The 13,401-nt window shown below is 40.3% G+C and overlaps 1 protein-coding gene across 3 annotated transcripts in view; it reads right to left on the reverse strand.

Moving 5' to 3' along the window:
* LOC133653587 (voltage-dependent L-type calcium channel subunit beta-3-like) overlaps positions 1-13,401 on the reverse strand; it is a 37,249-nt gene that overhangs the window by 10,923 nt on the left and 12,925 nt on the right. For all 3 annotated transcript variants that reach the window (XR_009826752.1, XR_009826750.1, XM_062053023.1), the window contains exons 2-7: positions 9,914-10,033; positions 9,651-9,773; positions 9,390-9,511; positions 9,118-9,170; positions 7,519-7,538; positions 7,321-7,401 (exon numbers count right to left, since the gene is read on the reverse strand). Coding sequence is in view for 1 of the 3 variants with exons in the window: in XM_062053023.1 (XP_061909007.1) it covers positions 7,321-7,401; positions 7,519-7,538; positions 9,118-9,170; positions 9,390-9,511; positions 9,651-9,773; positions 9,914-10,033 (519 nt within the window). In the remaining 2 variants the exon portion in view is untranslated. The remainder of the gene's footprint in view (positions 1-7,320; positions 7,402-7,518; positions 7,539-9,117; positions 9,171-9,389; positions 9,512-9,650; positions 9,774-9,913; positions 10,034-13,401) is intronic.

Here is a 13,401-nt window from a genome sequence, read left to right on the forward strand (position 1 = left end):
GGTGTTCTTTTGGTGCGGTTTTGAAGGAGGATAGAGATGCCCTTTATTTTACACCTGTTGGAGTGCATTCCATATTGATGTGGCATAGAAGGAGAATGAGTTACGACCTTTGTTAGATCGGAATCTGGGTTTGACGTGGTTTGTGGAGCTCCCCCTGGTGTTGTGGTTATGGCGGTCATTTACGTTCTGGAAGTAGTTTGACATGTACTTGGTGTAGCGAATTTTATAGACTAGGCTCAGTGCAAGTTGTTTTACTCTGACCTCTACCCTGAGCCAGCCCACTTTGGAGAAGTGGGTAGGAGTGAGGTGTGATCTATGGTAGAGGTTTAGGAGGTCTAGAAGTAACCTGACTAGCTTGTTCTGGGATGTTTAGAGTCTTGATTTGGGGGTAATACGAGAGTAACGTTCACGTTTGAAACTAACAACAACACATCACTGAAACAGTTAACAAACAATGCACCCCCAAATATTAACTCTAAAGTGTGGTAAAAGTTTGGATATTTTGAAAAGAATGGTCGGTTGGATAAAAGTATGGCCATTTGTAACGTTTGGAAAGCAGCAATAAAGAAGCTAATCTGAGCACCCACCTGTTGTGACGGCATGGAGACACTCAAGCGGGCGATGAGGGAGTGAGGGATGCTAATGCTAGCAGAGCTACCAATTGGCAAAACAAGGACAATGATTTGAAAGACTTCCAGCCCCAACGTAGCCACAACTTTGTACGGTAATCACAGCATCTACTACACTGTTCATTGTGCTAAAGACCTAGCTGGACAGTAAGCAGAATGGTATTCTGTAAGGTATTTGAGCTTCTACGCTAAAGCTGCTGTTTAGTTTACTTTGTGGCACTTAAAGGCCTACTGAAATGAATTTTTTTTAAATTTAAACGGGAATAGCAGATCCATTCTATGTGTCATACTTGATCATTTCGCGATATTGCCATATTTTTACTGAAAGGATTTAGTAGAGAAAATCGACGATAAAGTTCGCAACTTTTGCTCGCTGATAAAAAAAACCTTGCCCCTACCGGAAGTAGCGTGACGTCACAAGCGGTAGTGCTGCTCAGAATTCCCCGTTGTTTACAATGGAGCGAGAAAGCGACAATTACCCCATTAATTTGAGCGAGGATGAAAGATTCGTGGATGAGGAACGTTAGAGTGACGGACTAGAATGCAGTTCAAGAGATATCTTTTTTCGCTCTGACCGTAACTTAGGTACAAGCTGGCTCATTGGAATCCACACTCTCTCCTTTTTCTATTGTGGATCACGGATTTGTATTTTAAACCACCTCGGATACTATATCCTCTTGAAAATGAGAGTCGAGAAGGCGAAATGGACATTCACAGTGACTTTTATCTCCACGACAATACATCGACGAAGCTCTTTAGCATGAGCTAACGTGATAGCATCTGTCTCAAATGCAGATAGAAACAAAATAAATAAATCCCTGACTGGAAGGATAGACAGAAGATCAACAATACTACTATCAGGAGACACCGAACCAAACACTGGACATGTAAATACACGGTTAATGTGTATTCGACGCCTGTCAAATCCTAGCAATGCTGTTGCTAACGACGCTAACTTAACAACGGGACCTCGTCAGAGCTATGATAAAAACATTAGCGCTCCACCTACGCCAGCCAGTCCTTCTCTGCTCATCAACACCCGTGCTCACCTGCGTTCCAGCGATCGACGATGCGGCCGGCGGCCTGGAGACGTAGGAAGTCAAGGTGAGGTCGCCGCTAGCGCGTCTGCTATCCAACAAAGTCCTCCTGTTTGTGTTGCTGTAGTCCGCCGCTAATACACCGATCCCACCTACAACGTTCTTCTTTGCAGCCTCCATTGTTCATTAAACAAATTGCAAAAGATCCACCAACACAGATGTCCAGAATACTGTGGAATTTTGTCGAAGAAAACAGAGCTCTGTGTATTGTGTCCAATAGGGTCCAAAACACTTCCGTGGACCTCGCGACGTCACGCGCATACGTCATCCTCCAAAGGCGTTTTGAACCGGAAGTTCCCCGGGAAATTTAAAATTGCACTTTATAAGTTAACCCGGCCGTATTGGCATGTGTTGCAATGTTAAGATTTCATCATTGATATATAAACTATCAGACTGCGTGGTCGGTAGTAGTGGGTTTCAGTAGGCCTTTAAATGTATCTTGCACTTGCGTTACTGTGGTGTTATAACACCTCTGTTTGATGCACAGCTTGCTTTTCTCTGTATTTTATTGTTGCTACCTGAGCAAACAACAGTAAAAACCTGGTAGCTTTTCCAAAAGTGTTCTGTTTACATCTTCTTTTCCTAAAGAAGCGCATTGAATTGTAATGTTTTGAAATCTGTTGTTTGTGTTAGTAGCCCAAATATCTGGATTCATATCGGAATGGCATTCAAGGTCGAGATGCACACTCCTGGTAAATGCTGTACATAATAATGAGATTGCCTAATACAATTACTGGAGTTGGTCGTAGTATTTGATTTGATTTGATTGTTTTTGTTTTATAATCGCTCTTATCTAAAAGTTTGTTTTTCTTTTTAAAAGACATGTTACTTGTTGAAACTGTCTTGTTCCGGAGGGCCAGGCACCAATGCAATTGATTTCAATTAATTTCAATAGACCACGTTGATTAGATTTAGAATTTACTTGAAATCAATTTTTGGCAGCAGCAAAGTGGTCGTTTGGGTAGATTTGAGCTTTGTAAAGGGTATTTCAACAAGTAAACAGTACAGTAGGTACTTGATTTTGATATATGTAATGCTCACAAGGGCATTCTAGTAAAATATGCGGGTGTAAATATGCGATGTGTAAATATCAAAATATTACGTTGAATCACTTTATCAGGCAATATTACATTTAATGACAATTTTACATAAATCAATACATCCAAACACTTTATAAATATGTATTATATGCACGAAGAAATAAAAGTTACAATTGTATGTATCTTCCAAACAAGACAGAGGTTTTATCACATCAACATCGAACTAACAACAGTCCTTTAAATCTAATTAATACCACAGAAAAGGCAAACTGTGATTTTCCGGACACGATAAAGGCCTAAATAATGTCAAACATGTAACGTTACAATAACCACGAAGATAAAGTGTTTGTCTTACACCTAGTTATCCGCTGTGGACAGACAAAGCCAAGCAATGCACGTTTAGCGAGCGGAGCGCGTTCCCGCGAAAGAAAACATGTTTTGGCAGGAAATTACATTTTGGCACAACACCGGCCCAAGTGTGCGAAAGCATGTATGCCCACCTCATCCCTATTCATGGTGTTGGACCCTTGCCTCTTGATTTCAATAACCTCCTTGATCCATCTCTTATATTTATTTGTTTCTGATGATATGACTTTTACCTTGTCCCAGTCCATGAGGTGATTGTTTCTCCTGCAGCAGTTTGTTTTCTTGTTCTGCTGTTTGTTTTTGTGTTCTGGTAAACTTTGCAATTGTTTTCTTCTCGCATTCACTTTTGTGTTCTTTTTTCCGGGTGCTGAAAGTATGTCCAATCTCTCCAATATATCTTTTATTGCGTGATCGCGTGTACAAGTTGTTGTCGTAGTTTTCTGTATAGTTTTACTGCTGTGTTTATTTGAAATTATTTTGTAGTGCGTTGTATAGGTTCTGTTATTCCTCTGATGTATGGTAAGTTTTATCATATCTTTATTTCTTGTGCCGTTTTTTGGGTTTTGTTGGGCTTTTCTGTCTTTTTTCTGCTTCGCTTGTTGTTTTCCTTTCCCTATGGCCCATTTTGGATATTGGCAGCATGAGAGCATGTTGGAAGTGTTTTTCTTCCTCCCGTCTGTTTTTTTTATTCCGTTATATTAGTCCGATTGTAAGGGTTGCTGACGACAATTTGTTTGCAGTGGGTTGTTCTGTCCAGATAAGGTACTAGTCTGTATGTGTGGATTTTTTGTATACAGTGGTTAATTTCTTTGTTGTGTAAGTTCATGTCCAGAAATGTGTACATTTCTTCTTCATGTGTAAATTGTGTGTTACCAGTGCTGTCTATTGTGTTCAAGTGATCTGTAAGCTCTTATGTGGGAAGAAATGGGGCAATACCATGAACAGGGATGAGGGAGCATACATGCTTTCGCACACATGGGACGCTGTCCTTCATTTGCGACGCCAGGGCGGAGAACAGATATGACCGAGTCGGGAAAGGTTATTTTGAAAGTTTTCCCGACCCGGTCAGCTGTTGTTAGACACCTCACACCTGGAAGCTACAGCAGCTCTGACGAAGGCTGAGATTTCGTCCGAAACTGTCCGCAGTAAGAAAAACTCTCTTACACAAAATACTTTGTCTGAACACAAGAATTTTGCACCTATCTATTTGAGAAGAAATTATGAATGCAATCGATTCAGCTTTGATTTAAGATACACGTTTTTGAGTTAAGAGCAGCATCACAGAACCAATTAAGCTCATAAATTGAAGTACTATTGTACAAACCCCGTTTCCATATGAGTTGGGAAATTGTGTTGGATGTAAATATAAACGGAATACAATGATTTGCAAATCCTTTTCAACCCATATTCAATTCAATGCACTACAAAGACAAGATATTTGATGTTCAAACTCATAAATGTAATTTTTTTTTGCAAATAATAATTAACTTAGAATTTCATGGCTGCAACACGTGCCAAAGTAGTTGGGAAAGGGCATGTTCACCACTGTGCTACATGGCCTTTCCTGTTAACAACACTCAGTAAACGTTTGGGAACTGAGGAGACACATTTTTTAAGCTTCTCAGGTGGAATTCTTTCCCATTCTTGCTTGATGTACAGCTTAAGTTGTTCAACAGTCCGGGGGTCTCCGTTGTGGTATTTTAGGCTTCATAATGCGCCACACATTTTCAATGGGAGACAGGTCTGGACTACAGGCAGGCCAGTCTAGTACCCGCGCTCTTTTACTATGAAGCCACGTTGACACATGGCTTGGCATTGTCTTGCTGAAATAAGCAGGGGCGTCCATGGTAACGTTGCTTGGATGGCAACATATGTTGCTCCAAAATCTGTATGTATCTTTCAGCATTAATGGCGCCTTCACAGATGTGTAAGTTACCCATGTCTTGGGCACTAATACACCCCCTTACCATCACAGATGCTGGCTTTTCAACTTTGCGCCTATAACAATCCGGATGGTTCTTTTCCTTTTTGGTCCGGAGGACACGACGTCCACAGATTCCAAAAACAATTTGAAATGTGGACTCGTCAGACCACAGAATACTTTTCCACTTTGTATCAGTCCATCTTAGATGAGCTCAGGCCCAGCGAAGCCGACGGCGTTTTTGGGTGTTGTTGAAAAACGGTTTTCGCCTTGCATAGGAGAGTTTTAACTTGCACTTACAGATGTAGCGACCAACTGTAGTTACTGACAGTGGGTTTCTGAAGTGTTCCTGAGCCCATGTGGTGATATCCTTTACACACTGATGTCGCTTGTTGATGCAGTACAGCCTGAGAGATCGAAGGTCACGGGCTTAGCTGCTTACGTGCAGTGATTTCTCCAGATTCTCTGAACCCTTTGATGATATTACGGACCGTAGATGGTGAAATCCCTAAATTCCTTGCAATAGCTGGTTGAGAAAGGTTTTTCTTAAACTGTTCAACAATTTGCTTATGCAATTTGTTGACAAAGTGGTGACCCTCACCCCATCCTTGTTTGTGAATGACTGAGCATTTCATGGAATCTACTTTTATACCCAATCATGGCACCCACCTGTTCCCAATTTGACTGTTCACCTGTGGGATGTTCCAAATAAGTGTTTGATGAGCATTCCTCAACTTTATCAGTATTTATTGCCACCTTTCCCAACTTCTTTGTCACGTGTTGCTGGCATCAAATTCTAAAGTTAATGATTATTTGCAAAAAAATGTTTTTGATCAGTTTGAACATCAAATATGTTGTCTTTGTAGCATATTCAACTGAATATGGGTTGACAATGATTTGCAAATCATTGTATTCCGATTATATTTACATCTAACACAGTTTGTATATATATATATATATATATATATATATATATATATATATATATATATATATATATATATATATATATATATATATATATATATATATATATATATGTATATATATATGTATATATATATATATATATATATATATATATATATATATATATATATATATATATATATATATATATATATATATATATATATATATATATATATATATATATATATATATATATATATATATATATATTGTGGAGCATCACAATACCTCCGAACAGGTGAGACTGGGCAGAGGGCCAGCCATCACAGTGAAAGCATGCACCAGGGGGTCAAACTACGCCACTCTTTAGGTGTGGTCATTGAAAGCAAGTACATCCCTAATTTAATCCTCAATCAGGCTGATGTGTGGCCACCTGCCCCAAGGCAGCTGTGTCAGGTTGGCAATCACTGTGTTTGAGTTAAATAGCACCTCAGTGTTTGACTCACTGTGTGGCTGGCTCCCTGCTGGGAAAGGTCTGCTTCCATCGGGCGGTAAGTGTGTTGCGCCACTGAAATATAGTTTGTAAATTAGCCTGCTAAATGTGTAAGATGTTTGATTCATTGAATGCTGTGATTTATTGAACTTTGCACTGATCAGAGTTGTCTCTGCTATATGTTCCAGGCAATTTAGGAGACATGATCAAGACATGGAAAAAGTGATAATTTGTTTGTTTCAATGGAAGCCCCAATCGGGAGAACTTTAACTTAACCTTTATTCAGAAAACTGACTGAACAAAACAACGCTGCTGCGTTTGAACTTTAAACAGAACTGTCTCTGGGAGGTTGGTTTGTGACCGCACATCACTATATATATATATATATATATATATATATATATATATATATATATATATATATATATATATATATATATATATATATTCCAAGCGTGATGATGGGAAAATGCATTTTTAGGCAATATGATTTCCCTTTGCGGCTAGGAGACACCGAGAGTAACAAGCGGTAGAAAATGGATTAGAAAGGACAGATTAAAAAATAATATTAAAACATTTTTTTTTTTTTAAATACATTTTTACTTGGGACTTCCCTGAGGGCTGGATTTTGGATGCTGGTGGCCCGCATCCGGTTTGGGGACCCCTGATCTAGTTCCTTTTTATTGTAACAGATAGTACAAATTTCAAATTTTTGTAGGGGGTGTAAGTACATAATATAATTTAGGGATGTAAGGCTTTTGAAGTGCTAGTTTAATATTTATAAATGTCAATTGTTAGCACAGCTGGAATGTGTGTATGTGACCTCATCTAACCTGAGAGTCTCTTCTGATGGTTTTCTCACCTCATAACCTTTTAGCGAAGGTCCCACCAGCACCACTGGCCGCATAGAAGGAACCACATCGTATGGAGGAACAAGTTCAGTCTGTGCAAACAAAAATAAACATGCAGAGATGATGAATCCTGACACAGCAAACTGAATAGTGTTGTCCGATTGACAGGGAAATATGAAATGCATTGCTTATGACAACACATACTGTACCTGTTTCTGCTTCTGTTTGGCTTTTTAAAAGCAAAAAGAGCAAACATCAAACAATAAGGAAGGACAATCATGAGGAATAAAAAAGTTTGTACAAAAAAAAAAATCTGCTCATGCATCCGTGCCTTAAAGGCCTACTGAAACCCACTACTACCGACCACGCAGTCTGATAGTTTGTATATAAATGATGAAATCTTAACATTGCAACACATGCCAATACGGCCGGGTTAACTTATAAAGTGTAATTTTAAATTTCCCGCGAAACTTCCGGTTGAAAACGTCTATGTATGATGACGTATGCGCGTGACGTCCATCGTTGAAACGGAAGTATTCGGACACATTGTATCCAATACAAAAAGCTCGGTTTTCATCGCAAAATTCCACGGTATTCTGGACATCTGTGTTGGTGATGCAGTTTGTTTAATGAACAATGAAGACTGCAAGGAAGAAAGCTGTAGGTGGGATCGGTGTATTAGCGGCTGGCTGCAGCAACACAACCAGGAGGACTTTGACTTGGATAGCAGACGCGCTATCCGACGCTAGCCGCCGACCGCATTGATGATCGTGTGAAGTCCTTCGTCACTCCGTCGATCGCTGGAACGCAGGTGAGCACGGGTGTTGATGAGCAGATGAGGGCTGGCTGGCGTAGGTGGATAGCTAATGTTTTTAGCATAGCTCTGTGAGGTCCCGTTGCTAAATTAGCTTCAATGGCGTCGTTAGCAACAGCATTGTTAAGCTCCGCCAGGCTGGAAAGCATTAACCGTGTAGTTACATGTCCATAGTTTAATAGTATTGTTGATTTTTTGTCCATCCTTCCAGTCAGGGGTTTATTTCTTTTGTTTCTATCTGCAGTTAAGCCCGATGCTATCACGTTTGCTCCGTAGCTAAAGTGCTTTGCCGATGTATTGTCGTGGAGATAAAAGTCACTGTGAATGTCCATTTCACGTTCTCGACTCTCATTTTCAAGAGGATATAGTATCCGAGGTGGTTTAAAATACAAATCCATGATCCACAATAGAAAAAGGAGAGAGTGTGGAATCCAATGAGCCAGCTTGTACCTAAGTTACGGTCAGAGCGAAAAAAGATGCGTCTTGCACTGCACTCTAGTCCTTCACTCTCATGTTCCTCATCCACGAATCTTTCATCCTGGCTCAAATTAATGGGGTAATTGTCGCTTTCTCGGTTCGAATTGTTCTCGCTGCTGGTGTAAACAATGGGGAAATGTGAGGAGCCTTTCAACCTGTGACGTCACGCTACTTCCGGTACAGGCAAGGCTTTTTTTAATCAGCGACCGAAAGTTGCGAACTTCATTGTCGATGTTCTCTACTAAATCCTTTCAGCAAAAATATGGCGATATCGCGAAATGATCAAGTATGACACATAGAATGGATCTGCTATCCCTGTTTGAATAAAAAAAAAATCATTTCAGTAGGCCTTTTAACAAAGAAAACGTTCATCTTATGATGAGCTAAATTAAAGCACTTGAGGGTCTTCTCAGGCAACCATGACGCCTAATCTACTGTTAACATACGCTGACAGGATGGGACAACTCTCGCTTGGGACGCTGACCCTCAGGGGGGGGTAACAGTTGGAGTGACTTACCTGCAGATGGCGGAGCAGGTCTCCAACCCCCGGATGACGCATTCCCTCCTTTCCTGCAGACATAAGGCAAAGCTTCATCATGAACAAATATCCTCAGGTGGCATTTCAGAGAAAATGACTTGCAAAGCAGGGACACACACGGGCTAAAAACAAGTAGTAACAACAAGAAAACCTTCATTAAAAGGTGTGCTGGAAATGTGTTTTAGGCCAGCAGAAGGCTAATGACAGCAGGCTGCTCATATAGAAGACAGAGTCATTGCACGACCTCTGACCTTGCTGCTGCTTTCTGCTCTTGTTTTATCCTGATGGCCTCCAGCTTGACAGGGCTGGGGATGAAAGTGATGTCCGCTCCCTCCTTCACCAGTCGACCAATCCACCAATCATTGTTGTATTTCTGCATGACAGCAAACCACAAGCTGCTTTTACTGTAGTGTCTCAGGAGACTCATTATGTGTGGGACATAAAATGTGGCATAGCAAACCTTTGCTAAAAAAGGAAGCAGAGAAGATAACAATAAAAAAATAACCTCTCACCTCTTTAATGTGCAGAAAGTCTTTGGTTTCAAAATTAATGGCTGCGCCTTGGACCGGACAATCTTCATCCAGGGCTCCACAATAACTAACATTTGTTTTCACTGCAAAGGCCACTGGTTTAGACTGTTGAAAGACGAAAAAGTACCCGATATAAAACAAATATGGATGAATTATTTGAATTCCTGAACCTAAAACACTTTTTTGTTGGTTGACCCTGAGTAATTGTGGGTGAAAACTTTGACCTCTGACCCTTTCGCTCTCACCTTGGCTCTCTCTAGCTGCAGCTGAGCCTGGCGCTCGGCTTCACGCCGAGACGCCTCCTGGTCCTCCTCCAGGGACAGGTCGGAATCAGAGGGTCGACTAGTGTAGGAATCGGCTGAACCCTGAAAAACAGAATGTTAAGTATAGTTTAAAATGAGTGACATTTAGGCATGGGCCGCTTACCAGTTTTAAGGTATACTGCAGCAGTATACACACAAAACAATTCCTTCATACCGTCCAAGCCACTGCAGTGTAAAATATTATAACCCCTCCCCCAGCTCTTTGTGCTGTATGATGGATGAAGTAAACAAGAACCCAAAACTTTTCCATCCGTCTGACCCATTTCTATTCAACTGGTGGCCCCGGGGCCAAATCCGGCATGGGAATGACACCGTACCGGCCCCCCGAGTTCAGTTCAAAACATATAAGACAAACATTTCTGCAGCAAATTCCTAAGAACTCTAGGGCAGCGTTTTTCAACCACTGTGCCGTGAGATACAGTCTGGTGTGCCGTGGGAGATGATCTAATTTCACCTATTTGGGGTAAAAAATATTTCTTGCAAACCAGTAATTATAGTCGGCAAATGATGTATTGTTGAGTGTCGGTGCTGTCTAGAGCTCGGCAGAGTAACCGTGTAATACTCTTCCATATCAGTAGGTGGCAGCCGGTAGCTAATTGCTTTGTAGATGTTGGATACAGCGGGAGGCAGCGTGCAGGTAAAAAGGTATTTAATGCTTAAACAAAAAAATAAACAAAAGGTGAGTGCCCCTAAGAAAAGGCATTGAAGCTTAGGGAAGGCTATGCAGAACGAAACTAAAATTGAACTGGCTACAAAGTAAACAAAAACAGAATGCTGGACGACAGCAAAGACTTACTGTGGAGCAAAGATGGCATCCACAATGTACATCCGAACATGATATGACAATCGACAATGTCCCCACGAAGAAGGATAAAAACAAAGTAGATGCGGGAAATATCGCTCAAAGGAAGACATGAAACTGCTACAGGAAAATACCAAAAAAAAGGGAAAAAGCCACCAAAATAGGAGCGCAAGACAAGAAGTAAAACACTACACACAGGAAAACAGCAAAAAAGTCAAAATAAGTCAGGGCGCGATGTGACAGGTGGTGACAGTACACCTACTTTGAGACAAGAGCTATATTGATGCATGGTTGGTTATGGTTTAAAGTCATATCCAACACTTGCGACAACAACTTTTTACTGTCAACTGAGTTTCTTTTTTTAATGATTTCTGCTGGTGGTGTGCCTCCGCGTTTTTTCACCGCAAAAAATGTGCCTTGGCCCAAAAAAGGTTGAAAAACACTGCACTGGGGTACACCTGGACTCCCGCACTATTAACTAGATCCACTCGATGTCCATTGCACCGGTTGCCCGGGGGGCCCACATCTTCGGTCCCCTCCAAGGTTTGTCATTGTATCCAATTGGGTTGAGTCTTTTCTTGCCCTGATGTGGGATCTCAATCAAAGTTTATTTATATAGCCCTAAATCACGAGTGTCTCAAAAGGCTGCACAAGCCACAACGACATCCTCGGATCAGATCCTACATCTGAGCCGAGGATGTCGTTGTGGCTTGTGCAGCCCTTTGAGACACTCGTGATTTAGGGCTATATAAATAAACTTTGATTGATTGATTGATATAGAGGAATGTGGATCATTGTAAACATATTGGCAGATAATTGCACTGACATTTTAACCTTGAGGCATACCACAAGGCACCTTTTTAAAGTCGTTTTATTATTGGCGGTTAGCATTTTCTTATAATGTGATTTATATAACTAAGGCAGTGGTCCCCAACCTTTTTGTAGCCGCGGACCGGTCAACGCTTGAAAATTTATGACCGGGGGGGGGTGTTGTTTTTTTTTTGTTTTTTTTCATAATTAAATACAATCATGTGTGCTTACGGACTGTGTCCCTGCAGACTGTATTGATCTATATTGATATATAATCTATATATTGTTTTTTATGTTGATTTAATTAAAAAAAACACATTTTTTTAATTTCTTGTGCGGCCCGGTACCAATCGGTCCGCGGATTGGTACCGGGCCACGGCCCAGTGGTTGGGGACCACTGAACTAAGGTGTTGCTGTAGCTTGTTTACTTCAGATGCAGTCAGTAGTCATTTGTTCAACTTCTTTAGTTATACTAGTAGTGTTCCTCAATGTTCACTTTTTCATCACTACATCACTAAAAACTTGTGAGGAAGTCATATTTTTGCATCGGATGATCTTTGACCAGCAACACACCGAAAACGGCTGCTCACTACGGGAGCACCGCCACCACCCATCGCTATATGCAAACTTTAAGGTAACGTAATGCTTTCTTGGCATGAACTGACTAACCTTTGCATCTGGCATTACTCACATGAATACTAACTTGTTACTGAGGAAGGTATGGACTGCTAAGATGGCTAACAGCAGCGAGCTAGGATGACACGAATAATCGAAGAACAGGTATTTTATGTTATGTTTTGTTTGTATGCTAAAATAAAGTTACATCTGAGTCAGAAAATGTATCAAAACTTATAAAAGACACACTTTAACAGCTCCAAAACACTCTTGAGGACAAGCTGTGAGCAAGTCTCCAAAACATTTTTTCTACTTTTATTTTTAAAACCTTGCTAAGAAGTGTCTTTTTATTAATTATTTATGTTGTGATCTTCTTTAACCTCATAGTAATTACATTTATCAGCATTTTTCTTTGAGAAAGAACATACTAAAATGTTATCACTTGAGTTTAGGGTTGCCATCCGTCTTTTGAAAAAGTGACCCCTTTTTTATTTACTGTAAAAAAAAAAAAAAGGTAAGTGTTTTGTATTGAGCTGTCAAGGGCTGCACTTTGACCCGTATTTTTTTTTTATCATCACGAGAATAAAAAAATGTCTACATATAAAATATCTATAGATCCTATTAAATGACAACAGCTTCACAGCTGGCTGCCATCGGCTAATCCAATCGATGCCAGCATGTCTGATCGCTCAGCGATCAAACTCAATACCGATTGACTTTTCTGTCATCTGTTAATTATTTGTGCCTTAGCTGTCACTCACTCTAGGTCAGCTCGGCAGGAGCTAGCTAGAATTATCTGCCGCGTTTCTGGCAATCTGACTCCAAATGTGATTTTTTACAGAGTGACATTTTTCTGTAGAAATTAAAAAACTTCAGAGATCGTTTTTGTCCGACGGGAAAGCTACATGTGGCTGTCACGTCCGCGAAGGCCTGTGCTAACTTAGCAGTAATGCTAGCTCATTTTTATAGACGTTAACATAAACATAGTGTGTACAGTTTTATAATAGTGACAGTTTTATGACAGTGACATCACACTTTATGATAGTGACACCACACTGTATAGTTACAGCAGAGGGGTGATTGATTGATTGATGATAACTATAATACCGTGATAATTTTGTTATTAAACCATTAGAATCTTATATGCTATGCCTAGTGACAATAAAGGCTATGATTGCACATT

The sequence above is a fragment of the Entelurus aequoreus genome, linkage group LG07, assembly GCF_033978785.1.
Source record: "Entelurus aequoreus isolate RoL-2023_Sb linkage group LG07, RoL_Eaeq_v1.1, whole genome shotgun sequence".
NCBI lineage: Eukaryota > Metazoa > Chordata > Actinopteri > Syngnathiformes > Syngnathidae > Entelurus > Entelurus aequoreus.